Source organism: Musa acuminata, chromosome BXJ2-4, assembly GCF_036884655.1.
Source record: "Musa acuminata AAA Group cultivar baxijiao chromosome BXJ2-4, Cavendish_Baxijiao_AAA, whole genome shotgun sequence".
Classification (NCBI taxonomy): Eukaryota; Viridiplantae; Streptophyta; class Magnoliopsida; order Zingiberales; family Musaceae; genus Musa; species Musa acuminata.
The window spans coordinates 24,332,620-24,355,286 of record NC_088341.1 but is presented as its reverse complement, the minus strand read 5'-3'; the positions used below and the strand labels follow the sequence as shown (position 1 = coordinate 24,355,286).

At 37.1% G+C, this 22,667-nt stretch overlaps 2 protein-coding genes and 1 non-coding gene across 4 annotated transcripts; 1 reads left to right on the top strand and 2 right to left on the bottom strand.

Moving 5' to 3' along the window:
* Positions 1-1,489: 1,489 nt before the first annotated feature.
* Positions 1,490-6,069, top strand: LOC135585708 (G2/mitotic-specific cyclin S13-7-like). 2 transcript variants are annotated; one of them, XM_065104286.1, is made up of 9 exons: positions 1,490-1,789; positions 2,028-2,130; positions 2,261-2,327; positions 2,438-2,569; positions 4,569-4,694; positions 4,782-5,030; positions 5,132-5,290; positions 5,374-5,552; positions 5,626-6,069. In XM_065104286.1, the coding sequence occupies exons 1-9, from the start codon at positions 1,723-1,725 to the stop codon at positions 5,780-5,782; spliced, it is 1,239 nt and encodes a 412-aa protein (XP_064960358.1). In that variant the 5' UTR covers positions 1,490-1,722; the 3' UTR covers positions 5,783-6,069. The 2 variants fall into 2 exon arrangements, with proteins under 2 accessions (XP_064960358.1, XP_064960359.1); XM_065104287.1 differs by having other exon boundaries at positions 5,474-5,552; positions 5,626-5,810.
* A 1,526-nt stretch (positions 6,070-7,595) lies between these two features.
* Positions 7,596-7,685, bottom strand: LOC135611420 (small nucleolar RNA Z159/U59). The gene has a single exon (XR_010486562.1). It is a non-coding gene; the product is annotated as a small nucleolar RNA Z159/U59 (small nucleolar RNA).
* Positions 7,686-10,649: 2,964 nt separating this feature from the next.
* Positions 10,650-11,858, bottom strand: LOC103973997 (heavy metal-associated isoprenylated plant protein 35-like). The gene is made up of 3 exons (XM_009388707.3): positions 11,702-11,858; positions 11,544-11,619; positions 10,650-11,440 (listed from the first exon to the last, which is right to left on the bottom strand). Exons 1-3 carry the CDS (start codon positions 11,723-11,725, stop codon positions 10,785-10,787), a joined length of 756 nt encoding a protein of 251 aa, XP_009386982.2. The 5' UTR covers positions 11,726-11,858; the 3' UTR covers positions 10,650-10,784.
* Positions 11,859-22,667: the final 10,809 nt, after the last annotated feature.

The window sequence follows — 22,667 nt, the reverse complement described above, 5'->3', positions numbered from 1 at the left end:
ACTGACGTAAATGCTAATTAGTTCATTAAGTCACAAAACCCAACGTCAGTGTTGGAGCTTTTTTATGGTTTTGCTTTGGAAGATTCGGAGGAACACCGCATCCACTTTACGTGTTTAACGAGTCACCGTAGATGCGCACTTTTAGCATTCAAAGTAATTAATTATGCCAAGATGGCTTATTTATTACCCTAAGATAAAGCGGGCACACATGAATTAGGTGGACGATTAGTGTTGTCCACACATTCCATAGATTTTATTCTTTTACTATAAATTATATAAGTATAAAATTTTAATTAATCGAGGAAGCGATAATACGTATCCACATATATATTTTTCTTCTTCTTCTTTTGAATCTATTTAACCCAAATTCATGCCTGATATGATCTTAAGATCGAGGCTTTTGGTCTAAATTACAATACTGAATTTAAATGAATTTAAATTACAATTCGGACCTTATGATATCCAGAATCCAATTTTCTATGAATTCAGTTCTGCATGAGCAAATAATTTTAGATTTCAGATTATTTAATCACTGGCCTTAAGCTCTAACCCATTATATTCAAACAAATTTACAATCTCCATATCTTGATGAGGTTAACCTCCCAACCACCTCCCTTACTTAGTTTATAAATAAATCTCTCTCTTCTTTCAATTTTATTGTCTATCCTTTTTATTTTATTTTATTTTATTTCAAACAAGCAATCAAATTCTTTTACTAATGTTGGCCCATTCAATTTTTTTACTTCATTATTACTCTCTCTCAATGGAATTTAAAAGTGTTTTCTTTGGATGTCATTGACTCCGTTTCCTATGGTTTTTCTCCATGTGTTGTTTCCCATTCAGAATCAAGTCAAATCAATTCCTATGGACTCATCTTCTAGGAATTGACTATATAAAAACTGTTTGCATCCATACACTATTAACTATTCATCTTGAAAACGACCAATGCACCATTTCATTTCGTTCCTTCTCTTGATATGAATTCGATGGAGACATGATATAGTTGGTGTGTCACTTGAGATCAATGACACAAGCATAGTCACATTTGACGGTAACATTAGACCGTAGGATGTTCCAAATACACAATTACTCCATTAGTTATGGTTGTATTTTGGGCTTTAAATTTAATTAGTTTTCTGAGATATTTTTCTTAGGCTCGAGAACAGTATTTTATTTTATTTTATTTTATTTTTCATAAATTTATTATAAAATTTTCTTTAAGGCCACAAATTATTGGTATCGAATTAAAGATAATTCAAATAAACAAAAAGGCATATCATAAGATCACGAATCACGACGGTGGGTTTCTACTGTGGCCTAACCACAAATAATATTAATAAACTGGGCCACGTCAGCTCCCTGTTTCCGAATTCGACTCGAGCTCTCCGCGGCCTCCCTCCCTCCACCGAACCATAGGAGACGACGCTGATTATAAAGGCAGCGCCCCACCAACACAGAGAAACCAAGAAATCTTCTTGCTAACCCTTTCTTTCTTCTTCCTCTTCTTCTCCTTCGCCTTCTCCTACTGCTTTATCGTGAGCTGAGGGCGCTTCAGAGGGCCTTTCCTACGCAGCGGCCAAGGCGAGACAAGACGGCGACAGAGAGATCGACTAAAACCCTTGATTCCTCTTAGGCCGCTGTCGCTGCTTCTACTGCCACAACTATTTCCTTTGCCTTTCGGGCTGAGAAGCCTCGTCGACGAGGCAAGAAGAGATACGATCGATGGCACAAGAGTGTCTGCAAGAAAAGGCGTCTCTTCTGCAGACGCAGCAGCAGCACCAGAAGACAGGTGAGTCCGGAACAAGAAACCCTTCTTCTTCGTTTCTTGGGTTGTTCGTTTCTTCTCTGATTTGCCTACCATTTCGGGAATCTCAATCGACGCGGGTTTTGATCCTTTTCTCATTCAAGATTGCGTCTTTATCGCATGACATGATCACTACGGCTTCCTTTTCGTCTCCGCCTATTCGTCCAATTCACCAATTTTCGTCGGGTTTATGAATGTTTATGCTTGTATTGTCTCCTGGTAGGTTCTACGGCTAAACTAATCCGCAAATTGAAAGCGGCTGCGAAGAAAAAAAGTGAGATAACACGAAGAGCCTTCCTGAAACTTGGGAATCAACTGGTTGACAGGTGCCACTTCATTACTCGCGTTGCTTCTTGATCATTGAAATCGTTCAGGAGTGAATCTAGGGTTCGCAAATTTGACGATTTCTTCTTTCTCCCTTTTGCCCCCCTTCTAAAGTTTGGATCATCTTCCTAGGTCCATTCCCTTACAAATGCTTCCTTCTAAGATTCTGCCGAAGACACAGCTCTCCAAATTGAGAAAGGTATGATGTGGTTGCTGCTATATCCCATAGTTTTTACTTGTGTCACTGACCAGCTTTCAAAATCTTGGTGTTAGTTCCATACTGAATCTTCTATGCTTCGTGTTGTGCAGAATTTAGTGGTTCCTGCTGATGACATTGTAACAAATAAAGGATATGAGAAAGTTGTTCGGCAGAAAGATCCTGTCGCCGTCAAGTCATCTACTGATTCCACTGTGGATGAGGAAATCTCTCACACCACCTCGGTAAGAAAGTTGAACGCTTCCTTTACTTCAGCATGGACTTATCAGAACATTTGTAACCTTTTCACATTCTGTCTTTGCATAAGGTGCTAGCTCACATAATATACTTTGCTAGTGACCGCATAATACTTTTGTCTGGCTTTGATCTGTACCAAGTCCGCCACAAGTATAGCACTTCCACTGTCGTCAAGCTATGCTAGTGATGCACATACATCAACGATCTCATTGTTACAGTGGTATCTATTGAATTATCAGTTATCTTGGTTATTCTCAGTATAATCTTTTGAGTTTGAGCTGTTGGGTTTCGTTCATAAGGTCAACATTGAATATTGGATTCAGTAGACAAATAAGCGCTTGAGTTAGGTTCTTGATCTTACCGCTGTTAATTATATGTGAAACCTCATAAAATCAATTAACAGATGATAGTGATGTCCAATGTTTAAAATGATAGTAACACATGTTGAGTTCACTCAGATATCTAATTTAGCTAAACATAAACTTGTGGTTGTTCATTACCTTCCGACAGCAAGAGACAACACATTGGATAAACAACGGTATCAAAGATTTGACAGATTGCTTAAGTAGGAAAGATCATTTACATGAACTTCCCTGGTTTATTGATGTCTGAAAATGTAATGAAATGAACTAGAAAGTAACTATTGTACTTGTACCAGTTCGAGGTCTGTAATGTCATTGGGTATCTTTGAATAGGCCATAAAAAAATAGTGGACTAAACTGACTGAGGTCTTAATTTCCAGGACACATAGTCTAGAGCCTTTAAAGTAAAAGAAGCAAAGAGAAAATAATGTAATTATTTAGAAGATAAAGCAGTACAGGGTAAGAAAGACCTGATATGGTCCATTCTAGCCAAGAAGAAAGTGAATAACTTTTGTGAGCGCAATAAAGTGCATTGTTATGGAAGGTTTAATTTTGCATGAAAATGTCGACAAATGGTCTTGGGGCATGTACAAGATGTTCTATGGTTTTTGGAGGGAAGAAGAGTTTGTGCTACTTTAACCAGAATCCAACTTATAGTTCAACGAATACAAGATATCACACCATGGGCACATTCAATATCACACCTAAATTTCTGGAGGATAGCTGCCACATTTCTTATGGCATTCAAGTTTACAGAGCTTACTAAAACATAAAATTTTAGTTGTGAGAAGAAGCAAGCAGAACATAAGCAAGGCAGTGCCTGTAGAGTTTATCTTGATGGTGGTTAGGTTTATCTTTTTTATCTTCCGCCATTTTTTTATTTTTCTTTTAATTTTCACTTACGTTGTTGATGAAAGCGGAGGTTCAGGCAGAATTAATTCTTTGCACCATGTATCAATCATATATATGTGTATATATTATCAGCCAGTCGTGACAACAGGTAAACTATCTATGGAAATTTCATGTGTTAGGAGACAGCTATAAAATGATAGTTCCATAGGTAAGGTGGTTGACATAATTTTGATTAGATTTTTGCATCACAAATGTACTGCTAAAGCTGAAGTAATCATAATCTGGAAGTAATATTGGTTTAGAGCTAAAGTAACATGACCAAGTGATAGAAAACAAGGAGTCAATTGCCTAGTTATTGAGCAAACATGATCCTTCAATCACAACAAATTAGTTACAGAGGCTTACTGGAGAATGCCCTTTCTTCCATTTTGAATCATCAGATGTATTAATTTTCAAGTGCATGCTGTTGGGACTTATTTTGTAGATGCCTTGACAAGTTGGCAATATTGTTATGATCATTAGATAGCATATGACTAGACATTTTTCAATCTATAGTTACTGCTTCACATGCACTCTATTGCTGAAACTATTGATTCTTTTATGTAATTGATGTAAATAATGAGTTTAAATTTGAGCATTTTATCAGTTTTTAATAAACTGAAAGATCAATTTCCAATGTTGATGCATTGCATTCATTTTCTTGAGAGAACAGAGACTACAGTGCTCGTTACCATGCTAGTAAAGGCCTCATGTTTTGTATCTATATATTTAGGATGTCTCTGGGCTTAGCAATGATACGGAGGATCCGGATCATGTTATTGATGCATTGGATGGTGACAGCGAATTGGCTATTGTGGAATATGTGGATGATATCTATAACTTTTACAAACTTGGTGAGGTATGTATTTTCTCCATCTTAACTTCTGTTATTGTCAATAAAAATATGTTGGCTGACAATATAAATTTATTGCTTTTCTTCATATAGAAATGTGGAAGACCTCGGAAATATATGGACTTCCAGTTTGAGATCAAGGAAGAGATGAGATCTACTTTGGCTGACAGGCTGATCGACGAGTTCCACTGCTATGAATTAATACCTGAGACTTTGTATCTCACATTTTATATAGTTGATCAGTATCTGTCAAGGGAGGAAGTGATGGAGACTGACTTAATGCTTGTGGGAGTGGGTGCTATGCTCGTTGCATCTAAATATGAAGATCCATTGCCTCTTGGGGTACCAATAATTTTTCTAATCAATCTAATTCAAGTTCTTTGCCTTTTTCCCGCTTACGATGATTCAGTTAATGTCGACATATGTGCTATGCCTATGTTCAGATTGAAGACTGCATTGACATCACACATGGTGCATTTAGCAAGGAACAAATATTGTCCAAGGAGAAAGCAATTCTAGAAACACTCGAATGGAACATTACTGTTCCGACGCAATATGTATTTCTTGCGTATTTCCTGAAGGCAGCCATGTCTGACAAGGAGGTGGGTTTTCTTATGTTTGAGTTTTTTTTTTTTTTCTTCAAGATTCTCGATAGATGCTTGTGCTGATGAGTAAATTAATCCAGATGGAGGACATGGTCCTCTTCTTTTCCGAGTTAGGACTGATGCCGTATTCATTGATCACTTATTTGCCATCCTTGGTTGCTGCCTCTGCTGTCTATGCAGCAAGGTGCACCCTTAAGAAGACCCCACGTTGGACAGAAATGCTCGTGGAGTATACAGGTTACTCAGAGCAACAGTTACTGTAAGTGGTACCAAATTTGATTTCTAGATTATGATCTTTGCACGTTTATTGATCCATGAATCTCTCTACATAGCGAATGTGCACGCGAGCTGGTTAGCCTTCACTCGTCAGCAGCAGAGGGTAAGTTGATGGCGGTTTACGAGACATACTCAGACGCAGAATTTGGAGCCGTTGCGTTGTATCCTCCTGCCACGGAACTACTACAGTCGAAGAAGTCTGCTTCATCATGAGCTCCGAAGACATGGATCGAGGGGGCATCCGATAGTTGCTTTACGATAACAAGATGTAGATCCTGCATAACTTGTTGAACTGTGGACAAAATAAGAGGAGAATGGCTTTGGACAAATTCTTCCTATTGATATTATTGTATAAGTTGTTAGGTTCTCCCCAGTACTTTTTTTTTTTTTTTTGGTATATATATTCCTTGTTTTGTGTCAGTTTCTTTGTTACCCTAAAATAGGACCATCACAGTTGCTTAGCATTGTAAATCTTAACTATAAATCTTTGCCATGTTTGATAGCATTCTGATGCTACCTACTTACTAAACTGGAAGAATTTGTGCAGGAAAGGTTACTTTAGTTGATAATCCCTCTGTGACAAATGTCGTCCTATCATTGCTTAGCTATCTTTGGTGAGATTTCTTGTTTATTTGGTGATCTCTGTCAAATTAAAACTTTTGGTAATTAATTGAAAAAAATTCCAATCCGATTTTTTTCCCATGAAATAAGCCCCCTTTTTAACTGTGGAAAAACTTTTGTTTTTAAAAGTGTCTAAATTGCTTCATTTACAAAGTTGAAGCACTGTTACTGAGGTAGCCCAGCCAGACACTAATTAGCTTCGAAGCCTACTGACCAAATCTTTACCAGGTACCAATAAATCATACATATTAAGTAACATCCAGCTCGGAAATTGACATTGGCAAAAACTAAACAAACCTAACATAGGAAACGGGGATGCTAGAAGCCCAAAAAGAAATCTAAATGAAACAGTTGGGCGGGGGAAGTTACAAAATTTTGAGTCCATAAATTGCCCAGGAAAGCCAATCCAAATACTGGCACTTGAGTCCGGACAAGGGCGGCCGATAACATCGGTTCTTGGTCAAACCATGAAAACATGATGGGGCAGCGAAGTTACAACAGTTTCGGAATGCCTGCCTCGAGTGTGTGTACAGCTGCTCCCTCAGAACAAAATTGAGATATCAGCAATATTTCAGACTCAGACAAGGCTGAAACTATTTCGAATGTTCAATCATTGGGAGCTTCCATGTGTAGAACCTAAAGAAGACCAGGCAAGAACCAAGTATTACGACACAGCCTTACCATCATTAGAGAGAGCAAAAAGAGGAACCGCCGATACGAGTATGTCATAATAAACATACAAAATAATGTCGGTTCAACGATGATAGAGAATAAATCAAAAGAAAAAAACATCCTAAACTTAAATTTATTTATTTTTGCATGAGAAGCAACGAATCAGCTACACGTACAGATCTCAGGACTTTCAATTTCTAAATAGAGGTTTTATCTGAATGAGTCATATCACCTATTCTATCTTCCAAGTACAATCTATGGATTCTTAAAAATTCCTTTTGGAACTCATGCAAAAGCAAAAAAGCAATACTGAACTAAGAATTCAAACAACTAAACCTTTGAAATTTGACCCAGAAAGAACTCTAAATTTGACCCAGAAAGAGATAACATTCACAATGCAATCTTTTCAAAATTAGAGATAAAAAAAAGGGGAAACGAAAGAAAATTGACGTATTCATATAAAACCGATGACATCTCACAGAAAATCAGAAACAAATCCCTCAGGATCAATAGATTCAATTCATAATACAAAAGTCAGTCCACTACTTTAATCACGAACGATGATCATCATAGGGATTTTATAGCACGTCATTTCCTAAGCGCTTCACAAAAAAGTTCCATTTTTCCCACAAATAAAAGATGCCTGAGAGATGCAAACCACATAAACAACACCCGAAAGAAGTTGGCATAATCGGATGAATACGATTTTAAGAGTAAAAGAATCAATCGACAGGTTTCCTCAGTTCAGGTCTCCAAAAATCTTCCGCATCGTATGTAACCTCGGAAGAACGAAAGTTATTTCATCTCGATCATCCTCGGAAACCATAAGAATCAATCGAAACAACAACAAATTAACACACAAACACACACACACAAACACGAAAAAGAACTTCTTTTCCAACACCTAAAAGCAACAAGAACCAACAAAATATGCTGGTGATATAGCTTGGCATGAGAGCAGAGAGATGGCTTGCCAGATGGCCCCATTTCCGCCGCCAACGCAGCCGATGAATGCCTCTCATCACTGAGAAGACGTTAATTTATAGATGGGATGGGGTGCCCTAATTTCGACGATGAAAGAGCGCACAACGATGAAATAATGGGCCATCATGTTCGGCCCACAAAGGCGCTCGGGGGCTTTGCGGATTCATATTTAAGTCTCTTTTCCATGTATTACCTAAACAATTAATCGAGTAATTTGTGGATTCATATCTCCTCCTCTATATTTTTACCGATGAGTTAATTTGATGACGATTTGATTTTTCAAAATTTAGCATCCAAATTTTGGAAACACATTCAAATTTTATATTTAGGGTTTAATACATATTTTAAATATGAATTAATGTTTGATAATTTTATTTTGTATCATTTTTTTTTTTCAGTTATAAGGGTGTAAGCTAACACCAACCTTTTAGCATGCTAATAAAACATTTCAAAATTTATAAAAATATCTTATGATATCTAGCCTCGTCAACTCCTTCTCTCACATATTTTATTTATTTTATTTTCAAAGATTATTTTTATATTTATTTATATAATTTTTTTATTTATTATATATTTATATCATATATTTTTTATAAGACTATTTTTATTTATTTAGTTATTTATTTTATTTATTTAAATAAAAAATAATTATTCACTTAGAATAAATATTAAAGATATTAGAAGGGTAAATTTATCACATAATTTTTAATAAATTTTTAAAATATAAATTTATTAAACAATACTTGCATTAATGTATATTTAAAATATAATTTTTATCTATTGTTTATCGATGACTCAGAATATTCTACAATTACACATTCACTTAAGTAGTTTTCTTCAAATATATATTAAAAATATAAATATATTTCCCAACATATCTTTAGTATGATTATAGTTTTCAATCATGAAACACTCGGAGTCTAGACTTAGTGATCATTATTTCTATTGAAAAAAATTTAAAAAAAAACTTAAAATTTATGCTTATGTTATCTTTTTTATATCTTTGTTTTTGGACTTGGAACTTGGATGTAGCTTCGCGTTGGCAGATTTATGTTGCACATCATTTTTTGGAATATAAATTGAAAAATCAGTTCATCAATATTTTTTTTGTTTTGAAAGTTATAAACAATTCTGATTTGAAGGTATCACTCTTTTATTTAGTTAGGTGGTGTACGCCATTATCTTAATTTAAAATATATCGATCCGATTGAGTTCAAATCGTTTAATCAAATTGGCTCAAATGAAAAGCTCAAATTTATAAATAACTTGAGCTTTAATTTTATAAATATTATTATGTCATTGGATCAAGATTTCGATTTGAATTAAATCAATTCACTTAAAAAATATATATTGAATTATTTAAAATTATAAATCGATTAATCAAATCGGAGTAATCGGTTTTAAATTGATTCGATTAGATATACTCAAATCGATGTTGGTTCAAATTATTTTATTTTAATCGAACTAAATTAAAAAAAATGATTCGATTCGATCCTTACTGGTTTGGTTGGCCCTACTCCCCCTAACCAATTTTGTGAAAGTAAAGCTCACATCAAAATTTTTATCAAGATTTGGAGGGGAGATGAAGAGATAAAAGTGATTTCTCTATTCAATTTTCTTTATCAATTTCTACTTGGTGATTACTTAATCTTTTCTTCTTCCATATTTATTTTGTATCCCATCGCTATCGATCATGGTCGACATCGAGATTATATTCTATGATGGTGTTCTCGATTGAAGTTGCATGAGAAAGTACAACAGTCTTAGAAATCCTACGAGACTTTCTAAAAAGTAATGTAGATAATGTGGAATATAATGATGGATGCATACACACGCCTTGTCGTAGAAGATTTATGTGCGCAATTCAGCTGCATACCTTTCTCGTGTTTTCACGACATTTTAATCAATTTGCCAGGATCTTGGAATCAAATTCTTTAGCATTAATATGCACGGAATCGAACACTAACTTGACCCAAAAATTCAAGCTATCAAGTAAGTATTCACTAACCCTAGTGTATGTATCATACATCCGACTCGTTCATAACATGAGAATATTCACACATGCATGTTGTTTCTCTAATAGACATGAATCTTAGGCGGTACGATCGCAACCAAGAAAGATCACCATTTCTTGTCGGAGATATCGATTAGGGTGAGTCACTACGATCGCAAGATCACCATTTCTTTCTTCAGCAACCAAGAAAGCTTTCTCGACAATGGCAATACACTCGACGCAGTAGGAATCATGCCACGGCATTCACACCAAGCAGTAGCGTCGGCAGCACCACGGTGATCTCCAGAAACGATGCTTCTTTCTACGGGCACAATGGTTTCAACCCAAGACTGGTCTCTCGGATGAAAACAAATGGAGTGGATAAGCTACGAGCAGACTGATTGGACTTGGATTCCTTCCCGTTCAAGACAATAGGAAGCAACAGATGGTGACCCTGAGAACCAAATAAAATCAAATTCCAGACACAGCATCTCCGATGAAGTCTTTTCAGCTTTCAACGAGTTGAACGTTGACTGCGAATGGACCATCTGATGTGCCTTGCTTGTTCTGTCTATCCCACGCGTTAGCACCCTAAAAATGTGCTTTGTTAAAGAGTATCGGAGTTCGATGGCTTATGGCTCTCCTGCTTTATTCCTTTGGTCCCAAGCAAGACTTCAGCGATCAAAAGCAATCCACCTTAAAACTAATCCCAGGCATCTTCAAAGGTTCGATCAACACTCTTCTTCACGCTATTCTATTCTTCTCGAGCTCAGCTGACAAACGATTCCAATTTCCTACTACGAGCTCCGGTTGGCAACAAAAGTATTTTAAATGCAGCATTACTGACAAGGAATTCGGCCTTTCTATGCCTCAAGCGTCAAGTCAAACTTGATATTTTAGATACAGCACTCGCATGACCGTCTCATCTCATATGCTTCGCCCCGCCTACATGATTCGACAGCCGACGGCGTTGTCATCGTTGAAGTAGTCGCCGAATACCGTAGCCTGCGACTCCATCGGGGGCGGGCGATACGCCGGCATTTCGTAGTAGGAAGGGTGATGATGCACGTAGTGAGGCGGTGGACCGGGGTCGTAGTACGGCGTGGGAACTGCGACTGGCTCCATCGGGTAGTACACTCGCGCTTCGGACGTCATCAGCGCGGGGCTCATCATGCAGTTCACCTGCGGAATTGTTGTTGCAGTTGTCGGGTAGAAGCTCTTTGCTGCGTCGGGAGCATCGCTTCCTCCAGCATCACCGCCCTCCTTCGAGCTCTCCTGACCTTTACTGGCGTCGTCCCCGCCTCCTCTGTTGTTGCTCTCATTGCCGTCGATCGAGTTCGGGCTCTTCTCCTTCTCGGGGTTCGACTTCGCGCATCCAATCATGCCTTCTTTGTCCTTTTTTTTCTTGGTTGGCTTCTCTGTTTTCTTCTCAGAAGCTTCATTGCAGCACGTCCCCTCTCCCTGTGGTTTCTGGGACTCGTCGGACAACAACTCTGCGCTTTTTCCGACCTTTGACAACTTCTTAATGAGGATTCCGACGTCGACGTTGCCGATGACCGTGAGTTTGGGCAGAGTCGGGTGGATTTCTGTTCTCAGCACACCTGAAACCAGTATGTTCCGGTGCAGGAAAGAAGTTACACACGGCTCGCGAAGGGAGTAAAGGGACACAGAACAAGAAGTTAAATGGGAGCTCATGTTGTGCACCTTTGATGCTCAAGGCCTTCGACACTTTCCTCTTGCAGCCCTCGCAGCAGTTAACGGAAACCTTCAATTCAACTCTCTGCAGCCGATATCTTATCATTCGGACGAATGAACATGCACTCAGATAAATCAAGAGAGAGAGGAAGATCCGTGTTGCTGACCTTCAAATCGTCCTCCTTTGCCATTCTAAACTTGGTTTGCACTTGGGTGAGCAAGGAAGCGAGGCAGGGGCTCGGAGAATAGAAGGGAAAGTTGGCGGCGATGGCTGTCTGTCAGTTCATGAGGCTCGTCAGAGTCTTTATATACACCAACATCGAGGGTCATCTAGGGAATTTACAGAGACAACTCATGCAATGTACGTAAAGGGAATAGTAGAGCTTCTCCACAACCTTGCATGTTCTCCGTTGCCCGAGGCACAAAGGGCACACTGATTGAGACTTCCATCAGAATAAATATACCCCAAAAGTTGTCGTAGCAGATTCTCCTGATCACGAGCGGAAGGTCCTCTCTGCATCTAATGGCATCAGAAGAAAAGTATGGACAGACGCATGCCTTTCAGCACACCGCACTTGCTCAAATCTGACAACCGAGAGTTCGAGAACAGCTTGAGCTTTGCCTCTTCAAAGCTATACTGATACTCGTGTATCGGTACAATCAATGATCAAATGTAGTTTAATCATAGAATGCACTTTGGTATAGTATAATCATACGATGGAAGGGAAAGCGCCATGCATGCGTTAGGAGAAGCGCATATCACAGACTAGCATGCAGAAGAACATTTATAGTTTGGAATATTGCATGTTGCACGTGCCGTGGAGTTGACATCAAATCAAATTACTAATTTTTTTAAATCAAATGTTAGAAAAATTATATATAACATAAGAAATCATATATCGATAAAAAGTGATATAAATTGTGATATGACTAATATTTCAACCCAATCAAGAGTCGATATATGGAGAACAATCAGTTTGTCACGTTAACACGAGCACGAGGGAAGAATATTTTTTAAAATAATTTTAATTCTAGGAATATTATCTTCACTATTCTCTATAAATAAAAACATGGTAGGTATTGTTCTGCATCTAAAACCTTATTTTCAACTCTCATATTAATATCTCAAATTAATTTAAGTATTAGATCGATCTCGTTTAGTATATTCCAATATTAGTTTTATCGGTGATGCTCAACTTAAGGACTCGTCTTGAAGCAGCACCATAAGAAAGTGAGTCATTAAAAATATCATCAAGGCATTTCATTTCAATCTTTGAAAAAATATATATATATATATATATATCATATTTGCATAATTTTTTAAGAATGATATCAATAATTATATATATAATTATTAATTATTTAGTGGAGGAGTGCAGTTGAATCGGAGACAATTTGAAAATTCACAATCTTGTATCATATGGTGTATTTAAAATCAGATTTTTATTCAAGACATACTATTTTCTCGATCAGCAATCATAGAAGCATACACATGCGTAATCAGACAGGTTTGAATTAGGTATACATTGTCCTTCTCCATTCTTTTCCTTAAAGCATTGTTCTTTACAAGCAGATAAGTTGCAGCCACCATGATTCAAGTATTCTTGACATCTTGCTGCGTCCACCTTGGTCACAATAGCGTTGACTGCATATTCCACATAAAGAAAATACATTTGTATAAATATCATGGTATGAAGTCTTTTAAATCTAAAAAAAAAAAAAAAGAACATCCTCTATGTGCTGTGAAATAAATGTTAATGTTAATAAAAATAAGATGCATATTGGGGCTCAGAAATCGTAGAATGATTTGGCCATAGTTACTCGACGAAAGAAAGAAAAAGAAAAACTATCCGAAGGTAATCTAATAAAATTTAAGAACAAATAAAGAGAGATAATACCGGAGGCGAAGATAGTGAGCACCAAAAGGAAGGAGACGAGGGAAATTTTTGCCATCCTTCAATATGAATGATATTTACTTTTGTTGAGTAAACGACCTCAATTAAGTCATATATATATATATCTAGTTACACGGGCCATGAACAATCATTTGAATATATTATATCCTTGCATTCTTCTTTTGAAAGATATAGTCTTTATTGCATTTGCATGGTTGCAGAGAGCATGAACAATCATTTAAATAGTTTATTTCTTTCCATTCAATCATTTAAATAGTTTATTTCTTTCCATCCAATCATTTAAATAGTTTATTTCTTTCCATTCAATCATTTAAATAGTTTATTTCTTTCCATTCAATAAAAGATACAGTATTTATAGCATATTCTAATTTTTTTTACTGATTATGTATTATCTACGACCATACATATTTTTGGCTAATGTGTGACCCCAAAACCTATTTGAAAAATTAAATTGAGTTGAAATATACTACTTGGTTGATTTAAAAAATTTTGAGTTTCCATCCTATTTGGATATTATCATGAAATTTACACAAATTCGATCAAGTCAAATTAGGTACTTATTTAAAAAAATTAATCGAATTATCGATTGAATTTGTTGAGATTCGTTAAAATAATAAAAAATTTCCCTTTTTTGACTTACTTGGTGATTTTTTTTTCTTTTAGAATGTTGATGGTAAAAATTAAATGGAAGTTCTAAAGCATGAATTAAGAATGTTAGTCAAAGTTTTAAAATGGTTCAACATGGCAATACTTATTTAACCATAAAATATTTAAGGAATCTTATCATTAGTGAATTTTTTTTATTAATCGATAATCATAATCAAAATCTAATTAGATCTATAACATATCTTATTCAATTAAACATAGCCTAATACTATTACCACTAGTGTTTCTTTTCATAAGCTCATACGAAGAGTTTTGTCATTTATACAATGGGCTTTAGCTTATTTTAGGGTTAAGAATTAGAGAAGAGGTTGAAAATTTTTATGATGACGATGAAATTAATTAATGAATCTAAAACATAAATCTTATATGATAATAAGAGATATAAGAGATACTATGACTATGAATATAAACTACCAAAGGATTTAAAATTAAGTTAGAGGATTAGATGTTGAACCGTAGGATAGATCGACATGATAAGTAATCTATCGATAAATCGAAAGATGAATCGATGATTGAAAGGATCAGAAGATATATCATAGAGATATGGTCGATGTATCAAAAGGAATGGTCACATACGTTGTGTCATCGAAGCTTTGATTGAGTGCCTAATGCCTGAGTCGGGGTTTTGACCGAAGTTAATTGGGCCATAATTATGTTGCTAATAGTCTAAAATGTGACTTGATTAGGCTTTGTCGAGTGGAGGCTAACGTGGGATACAGTGTGCTGGTCAATGGGCCATATTGAGCTCTTACTAGGATATTGTGGTATTGCCTAGGCAATGAAGCACCTATATAGGTGATAGCGGTAGGACCTTTTGTCATACTTTCTTATCTTATAGAAGTCTTTATTCGGTTCATGCATGTTCTTGAGTTTGAGTAATGTCATGAATTTGTAAAAGGTGTGAACGAAATTGTAAAAGCTTAAAAATAAGGTTTAGTAAGCCTTGGAATCCCTTTTTATAAATTATTTAAAATAAAATAAAAAATATATATTAACGACATGTCCACCTACTTATAGAAATTGTTAATGAATTAAAAACTGTAAACAAAAATAACTAATATTAGATTAGTGAGTCAAATTCTTAGGAAACCTATGAGATGACTTACAAAATTTATATAAAATATATAAAATAAAGGTTTATATATTTTTTTTTGAAGAATTCATAGAAACCTATGAGATGACTTACAAAATTTATTCAAAAATGACATTGCCTTCTTAGAAGAATGTTCAAACGGGACAAGTTTGAGAAATAACCCTTCTTACAAGAGTTCATACAGGAATGTTGAAACAAGGTAAGTTCTAATTGAGAAATAACCGTTCTTACAACAAGATTCAAAAGATATATGAAGAAAAATAATCCAATAAGAAAAAATGTCAAGACCAAAAATGAGCCAAATAAAATTTAATTACATATTATGAAGATAGAGAATAAATACTCTAAACTTAACCAAACATATTATTTTCTATAGATCTCACCAACGACAAAATATCCATATAGCTATTTGTAAATAATTGTAACTTATAGTTTGGTTTTTATTGTTGTTGTTATTCAATTCATATAAAACCATTTTAATATACCATTTGTTTCTCATGTTACCCCCTATAATAAACCATTAGAAATACTCTATAGAGACCCCCTATAATTATACCTTCAAATGCCAAGTTAAAGGAGACGCTCTGTAGTTCAAAAATTAAAAATAGAAAGAAAATAGAAAAAAACATTTTGCCTTTTCCCTTTCAAAGAACCAAAAGAGACATGAAATTTGGTGGAAAGAAAACACCCGCTTTTTCTAAATAGAAGAGTTAATTGTTTCCTTCACAAAATTGTTTGGCAGTCTTCACAAAAGGTTTCTAGTAACATATATTTTCCATTGGTCTCCGTTCGACCAACAATGTAAATTTGCTAGTACTATAAGAATTATAGAATCGGACTAAAAAAAGTTATAAACAAGAGATTGTCTCTTCTTATAGATATTTTTCCATCACGTAGAAGAGTAAATGTTCTTGGAAGTTACTGAAGCAAAACTATTTCGTAATGCTATGTCACAATTCATGCCTCTGAAAAGTTTTATCACGAAAATGTTGTGGAGTTTGACATCGAATCACAATCCTTTGATCCTTTTTAATAGTGTTTGATAATGTTCATATGTTATACCTCGATTACCCTTGTGATCCTTTTAAGATTTCCTACATAATCATGATCGTATATGACCAATTTGAGTCGCTTTTGGAACTCATTCTCCTCCGACCATGACTATGAGATTGGCCAATTTCATATATATCTGTCAACTTACAGCTATTCCATCGAACATTACATTGCTTATCGAGTAGGTTAGGTTTCCACAAGAAGGCTCATTACTGCCAAGTCAAATTCCACTCAATAATCCATGTTGCTTACCATTCAAGAGTAATAAATTATACATATTTTATATACATAAATATAATATTTACTTCCATATACAATAAAACTTGTAAACATGATGAAAACAAGTATATATAGTTTTGCACAACAAAAGAATATATGGCTCAACGATGGTGAAAGGGGAAGGTTGGGTGCTTGACCTTCACATCTTAACAATGAGAAGGGGGAGGGGGGTTTCTGGAGCTCCGTGGATAAAGTGGTGGCAGAAGGGCAAGGTCAGGTTCCCGACTTCCATGTCCCAAGAACAATAAGGGGGGTCGAGCGTCCAACCCTCGTGCCTCGATGATGAGGTGGTGATCGGGTTTCCTAACCTTTGTGGCTTGACAAAAGTCAGTAACTCTAACCTCTATTGTGGCATCAATGACATGAACTTTGATCTACTATATTGTTTTAACTCATCAATGATTCTTGTTTGAGGTCAGAGTTATATTAATTCTTGTTTATTCATACAAATCCTTCGTATGAAGGAAAAAATATTCCTTATTATGCACTAGTCTCTCAAATGTCTCAGATTGCTTGAACTTGGTGGATGTCTGTTAGAACTTTAACGAACATTACCTTATAGACTTTGAAGTTTTTGGAGTCTTTCCTTCTTAAAATTTGCCCATTGATTCCTATTCTAATTAGTTGTTATCTCCGAGTATGTTCATATCATTTTCACTTTTGATTGATATTCTAATGGAAAATAAAGTAAACAGTATACTCTTGATGGTATCGATCATCATTAGTAAGGATTTGAACCTATGTAAAGCTCCTATGCTAGATAAGTAAAAAAATTGGGGTACTTGATTTCACCTATTATTTTAAGAGTTGAGAAGGCAAAGACTACTCGATTTTGCTTACCTCCTCGATTTTGCCTACTCTTTGTTTATACTTTCGAAGCACTCAAAATGTTTGCACTCGTTGTATTGAGTTAACCACTGTGATTTTCCTTTTCATTGCCATTGAACTTTTGGAATGCAAGAAGTTATACCTGAAAAAAGTAAAATTTCACCCCGACTTGGAGCAAGTCTCCAATAGTTTTGGTCGCTTTTGGGATTGTATCATCTTTTTCATCATCTCTACTGCCTATTCCTTTGAGTAGAAAAGGTATAGCATTACGTACTACCTATTTCGTTTCTTAGTCAAGTACTCCTACATCGACTTGAAGTCCTCCCACTTTTGGTTATTTTAATGGGAAACCCGTTGAAACCAGTCTTATGAAGTTTCCTATCTTCCTCCCTTTAGTATTGTCTTGATACTTGGAGTTTGTTTTTACATTCTCTACCTCCTTGGCTCATTTCATAACCAAACACTCTCCTTCCATGAGAGCAAGGGATTGATGACTCCATGGAAGTCCCGCCTCTGTGATACCATGGCACTACCATGCTCATGGCCATACTATCGGCCCTACTATCCATTGCCTCATATCTATGTCTCTTTCTTTGCGATTGGTAAATATACTTTTGTGACACTATGATACTTCTCCTAGTCCACCTCTATTTTAATCGACGCTCAGTTTTGGATAATTGAGTTCCTTTAGACTAGTCGTCGCTTCCTCGCCCCTTTCGATCCCTTACTTCAACACCTCTGTGTTTTTTGAGTCAATGGAAAGATAGTCTGTAACTCTTATGCATAACATCTACTATCATGTTGTAGGGCTCACATTAGTTCTATTCTCCTTAGCTTCCTTGGTAGCAACGTTCACTTACTCGGCTTTGCCCTCTGACTTGTCGGGATTCTTTAAGTGAATATGAGCTTTAGAGTAATCCAACTAGTACTTACACTCAGAATTCCTTCTTAGTGGTACATAGCTCCCATATGCTGATAACTAAAGCTTTTATCCAATCCAAAATTTGATACATGCATGAAAGGCTTGCCTCTATAGTACCATAGCATTCACTCATTGAATCCATAGCCCTTCTTGTCGTCGTATTATTCATTAAAGTGGAGCTCCCAATAGCTCTCAATTATAACTTCGCATGATCATGTCCCTCACAAGACATCTCTTGTGTGTGTTGCATTGCCTCGAACTATCCACCATGATCCGCTACACCATGTCATCTCTTGATGATATCTCCATTTCATTCTAATATTTATGGGAAGAACTTGGACTATAATCTCTTAATGTGTGGCCTCTGCCAGCACATCGTAGGGCCTTCACCACCTTCGATTGTATTAGCTCATTTGGAAATGATCTTCGTCCACCCACTCTCATGTCATACTCGGATGAAGCATAGTTGTAGGATACTCCGTCGCCTAGCAGCTCTCAAAGTCCACTAACTTTATTGAAATTGATGTACCATTATCTGAATCCTAGGCCTTTACCCTAGTACAATCTCTATTGCACAGCGCTTCCTGCATGGTAACTTAAATTGTAGCACTATGATATATTCTTCAAGAGTACTCACTTTCATGCCCTCTTGTCTCGTGCCAAGGCCTTTTGACCCCAACTTTACCTTCGCAAGTTGAGTTGTTGGGAAATCTTGGGGGTGACATCACATGCGTAGTGGAAGAACAAGAAAACAAAAATCACCGATTCTCAAAGAGATGTTCGTCGTCGTGCGAAGATTGGTGCGTAAAATCCACAAAACTAAAAAACTGCGTATAGAATAGATTGTGTTACCTAGGGAGATCGTATATCCCTATTTCCTTACAGATCCTCAGGAGAGGGTGAAGGAGGTCAAGTGTCCTCCTCTCTAGCGATGATCCACATAGCAGGGCTGCGACGACGCTCCTCAAAACTCCAGGCCTGCTCTGAGGTGGAGAGGGGAAGAAGAATAGGAGAGGCAAGCAAAGGCTCTAGCCTATGAGGCTCTGAATCCCTCCTATTTATAGAGGTCCCCTATCAAAACCTAATGGATCTAATAACCCAAGCCTTTTAGATTAGTGGATCTCTATCCAATAATCTCTCATGGGCTCTTATTGGATCTCATCAATGGGATCCAATAATCTCTCATGGGCTCTTATTGGATCTCGTCCATGGGATCCAATAATTCATGGGCTTATTGGATATCCAATAAGACAAGGGCTCTGTCGGATATCTCATATCCAAACCTCTACTCATCGCAATGCCTACCATATGTGTGTGACTCTCTAGGCCCAATATCGAGCTGGCCGTGAGTCATACCTGTCAGAACTCCTTCTAACTCAGTGAATTATTATCTCTATAATAATTCACTCGACACATCGACTACGAACGTACTAGGCCACTACGTCGTAGTCCCCAAACGATATAGGGGAATCCAATCCATTGGACCTGTTTATCCTCAGTTACCGTGTACCTATAGTCCCTCATCCATCTAATATCCCAGAGACCGTATATCGAGCATGGTGCTGTCAGACCCATATGGTTTCTACTCGAGTCTCGCTCTAATCGGATTCTCCCGGAGAACTCTTTCTCTCTCAACTCGAATGACCCTGGCCAGGGATTTGTCTGAGCAAGAACACATGGGATATTCCTCTCATGATGCCGAGAGTGGATGATCCTCTATCGACACTCAATAGCCCTCGTAAGGTCGACTACCATTCCCAACGACCAACTGTACTAGATCTGGGACAGCCAAACCTATAAGTCTGGTATCAAAGAGTGGAGCACTCATACAGGACATCCTTAGTGTCTCAAGTCTAAGGACCAGATATACCACTAGGACTACGGAATCGCTGTCTGACAATAAGGCATCATCAACCATCCAACATTTCGTAAGCGGATCAATCAGTGAACTCATTCTCCAATGAGCATCTATACTGTATCCCTAGTATCCCTACATGAGCAGTTATGAGACCCACTGCATCCATCATATGGACGGGTGTACAACACACCAGTCTGTCCGGTTATCACGATGTCCCTCTCGAGTAACTTATGACCGGGATTATTTAGGATATGTGTTTAAAGGTGAATCGATCTCATTTTCGTGATCTCATCACGATCCGATTCCTATTGCACAAATCCAAGGACATCACAATATATATATATATATATATATATATATATATATATATATATATATATATATATATATATATATATATATGCAATAGTTATAAAGTGATATATGCCAAAATATAATAAGCAAAAAAATTCTGTATTAAGTCACATGTGCCATCACTCACATGATTGGCCTGTTAGGCACATATGACTAGCAATCTCCCACTTGACCTAAAGCTAATCACCTATGTGTCTGATCCCCATTAGACCCCTGTGACGCTCAAAGACAATATGAGATAACAGCTTTGTCAGTGGATCTGCAATGTTATCTTCGGATGGAACTCTTTCCACTGCTACATCTCCTCGGGTTACGATCTCTCTAATAAGGTGGAACCTCCTCAGAACATGCTTAGATTTCTGATGAGACCTAGGTTCCTTCGCTTGAGCAATCGCCCCGTTGTTGTCGCAATATAAGGAGATCGACTCCTCGCTACCTAGCACGACTCCCAAATCTATGATGAACTTCTTCAACCAGACTCCCTCATTTGTTGCATATGATGCAGCAATGTACTCTGCTTCTGTGGTCGAGTCAACAATAGTATCTTGCTTGGAACTCTTCCAGCACACTGCTCCTCCATTCAAGGTGTACATATACCCTAAATTCGACTTGCTATCATTGACATCAGACTGAAAACTTGAGTCTGTGTAGCCTTCAATCTTAAGGCTATTACCTCCATATACTAGTAAAAGATCCATAGTCCTTCTCAAGTACTTAAGGATACACTTTACTGCTTTCCAATGCTCCAAGCTTGGATCCGCCTGATACCTGCTCGTGATACTCAAAGCATGCGCTATATCAGGCCTAGTATATAGTATGACATACATGATAGATCCTATTGCTGAGGCATAAGGTATCATATCCATGTTCGCCCTTTCTTCTGAAGTCTTTTAGGACATACTCGTAGAAAGCGATATCCCATGTCTCATCGGTATGAGACCTCTCTTAGAATTTTTCATGCCAAACCTTTTGACAATGGTTTCTATATACCTAGACTGGGACAAGCCAAGCATCCTCTTGGATCTATCTCTATAGATTCTAATCCCCAAGATATAGGATGCTTCCCCTAAGTCATTCGTAGAGAAGTATCTAGATAACCAAGTCTTTACTGTGGATAGCATTCCTATGTCATTCCGAATGATCAGGATGTCATCCACATATAACATCAAAAAGGTGATAGCGCTCCCACTTACCTTCCTATACACACAAAGCTCATCTTCGTTCTTAACGAAGTCATAAGATCTGATTGCCTCATCAAATCTTATGTTCCAACTTCGGGAAGCTTGCTTTAGTCCATAAATGGATCTAAGCAACCTACACACCTTATCTGGGCAGTTCTTGGACACGAATCCCTCAGGTTGCATCATATACACCTCCTCCTTAAGGTTCCCATTGAGGAATGTGGTTTTCACATCCATTTGCCAGATCTCATAATCATAGTGTGCTGCAATAGCCAATAGAATTCTGATGGATTTTAGCATTGCTACGGGTGAGAAGGTTTCGTCGTAGTCAACACCTTGCCTTTGACGATACCCCTTAGCCACTAACCTTGTTTTATAGGTCTCTACCTTTCCATCTACTTCGATCCTTTTCTTAAAGATCCACTTGCAACCGATGGGTACAATACCTTCGGGCGCATTAACTATGTTTCAAACCTTGTTGGAGTACATAGAATCCATCTCAGAATTCATGGCTTCTTACCACTTCCTGGAGTCTATACTCATAATAGCCTCCTCATAGGTCTGAGGATCAATATCCTCAACATCCTCTTCTTTAATATGTCTCACATATCTCTCAGGAGGATGGGATACTCTATTAGACCTACGTAAAGTTGAAACTTGTGTATTAGGTACTTGAATAGACTCGGGCTGTAGAGTGGTGCTTGAGCTTGGTTCTCCAACCTCGCTCAACTCTATCATTCTTTCACTATCTCCGCCAAGAATGTGTTCCTTCTCAAGAAACACTGCTCTCTTAGCTACAAAGACCTTTTGGTCCTTAAGATGATAGAAATAATACCCACAAGTTTCCTTGGGGTATCCCACAAATTTGCATCGCTCAGTCCTTGATGCTAACTTATCGGGGTTGTGTCTTTTAACGTGGGTAGGGTAGCCCCAAATCTTAACAACCTTAAGATCAGACTTCTTCCCTTTCCATATCTCATATG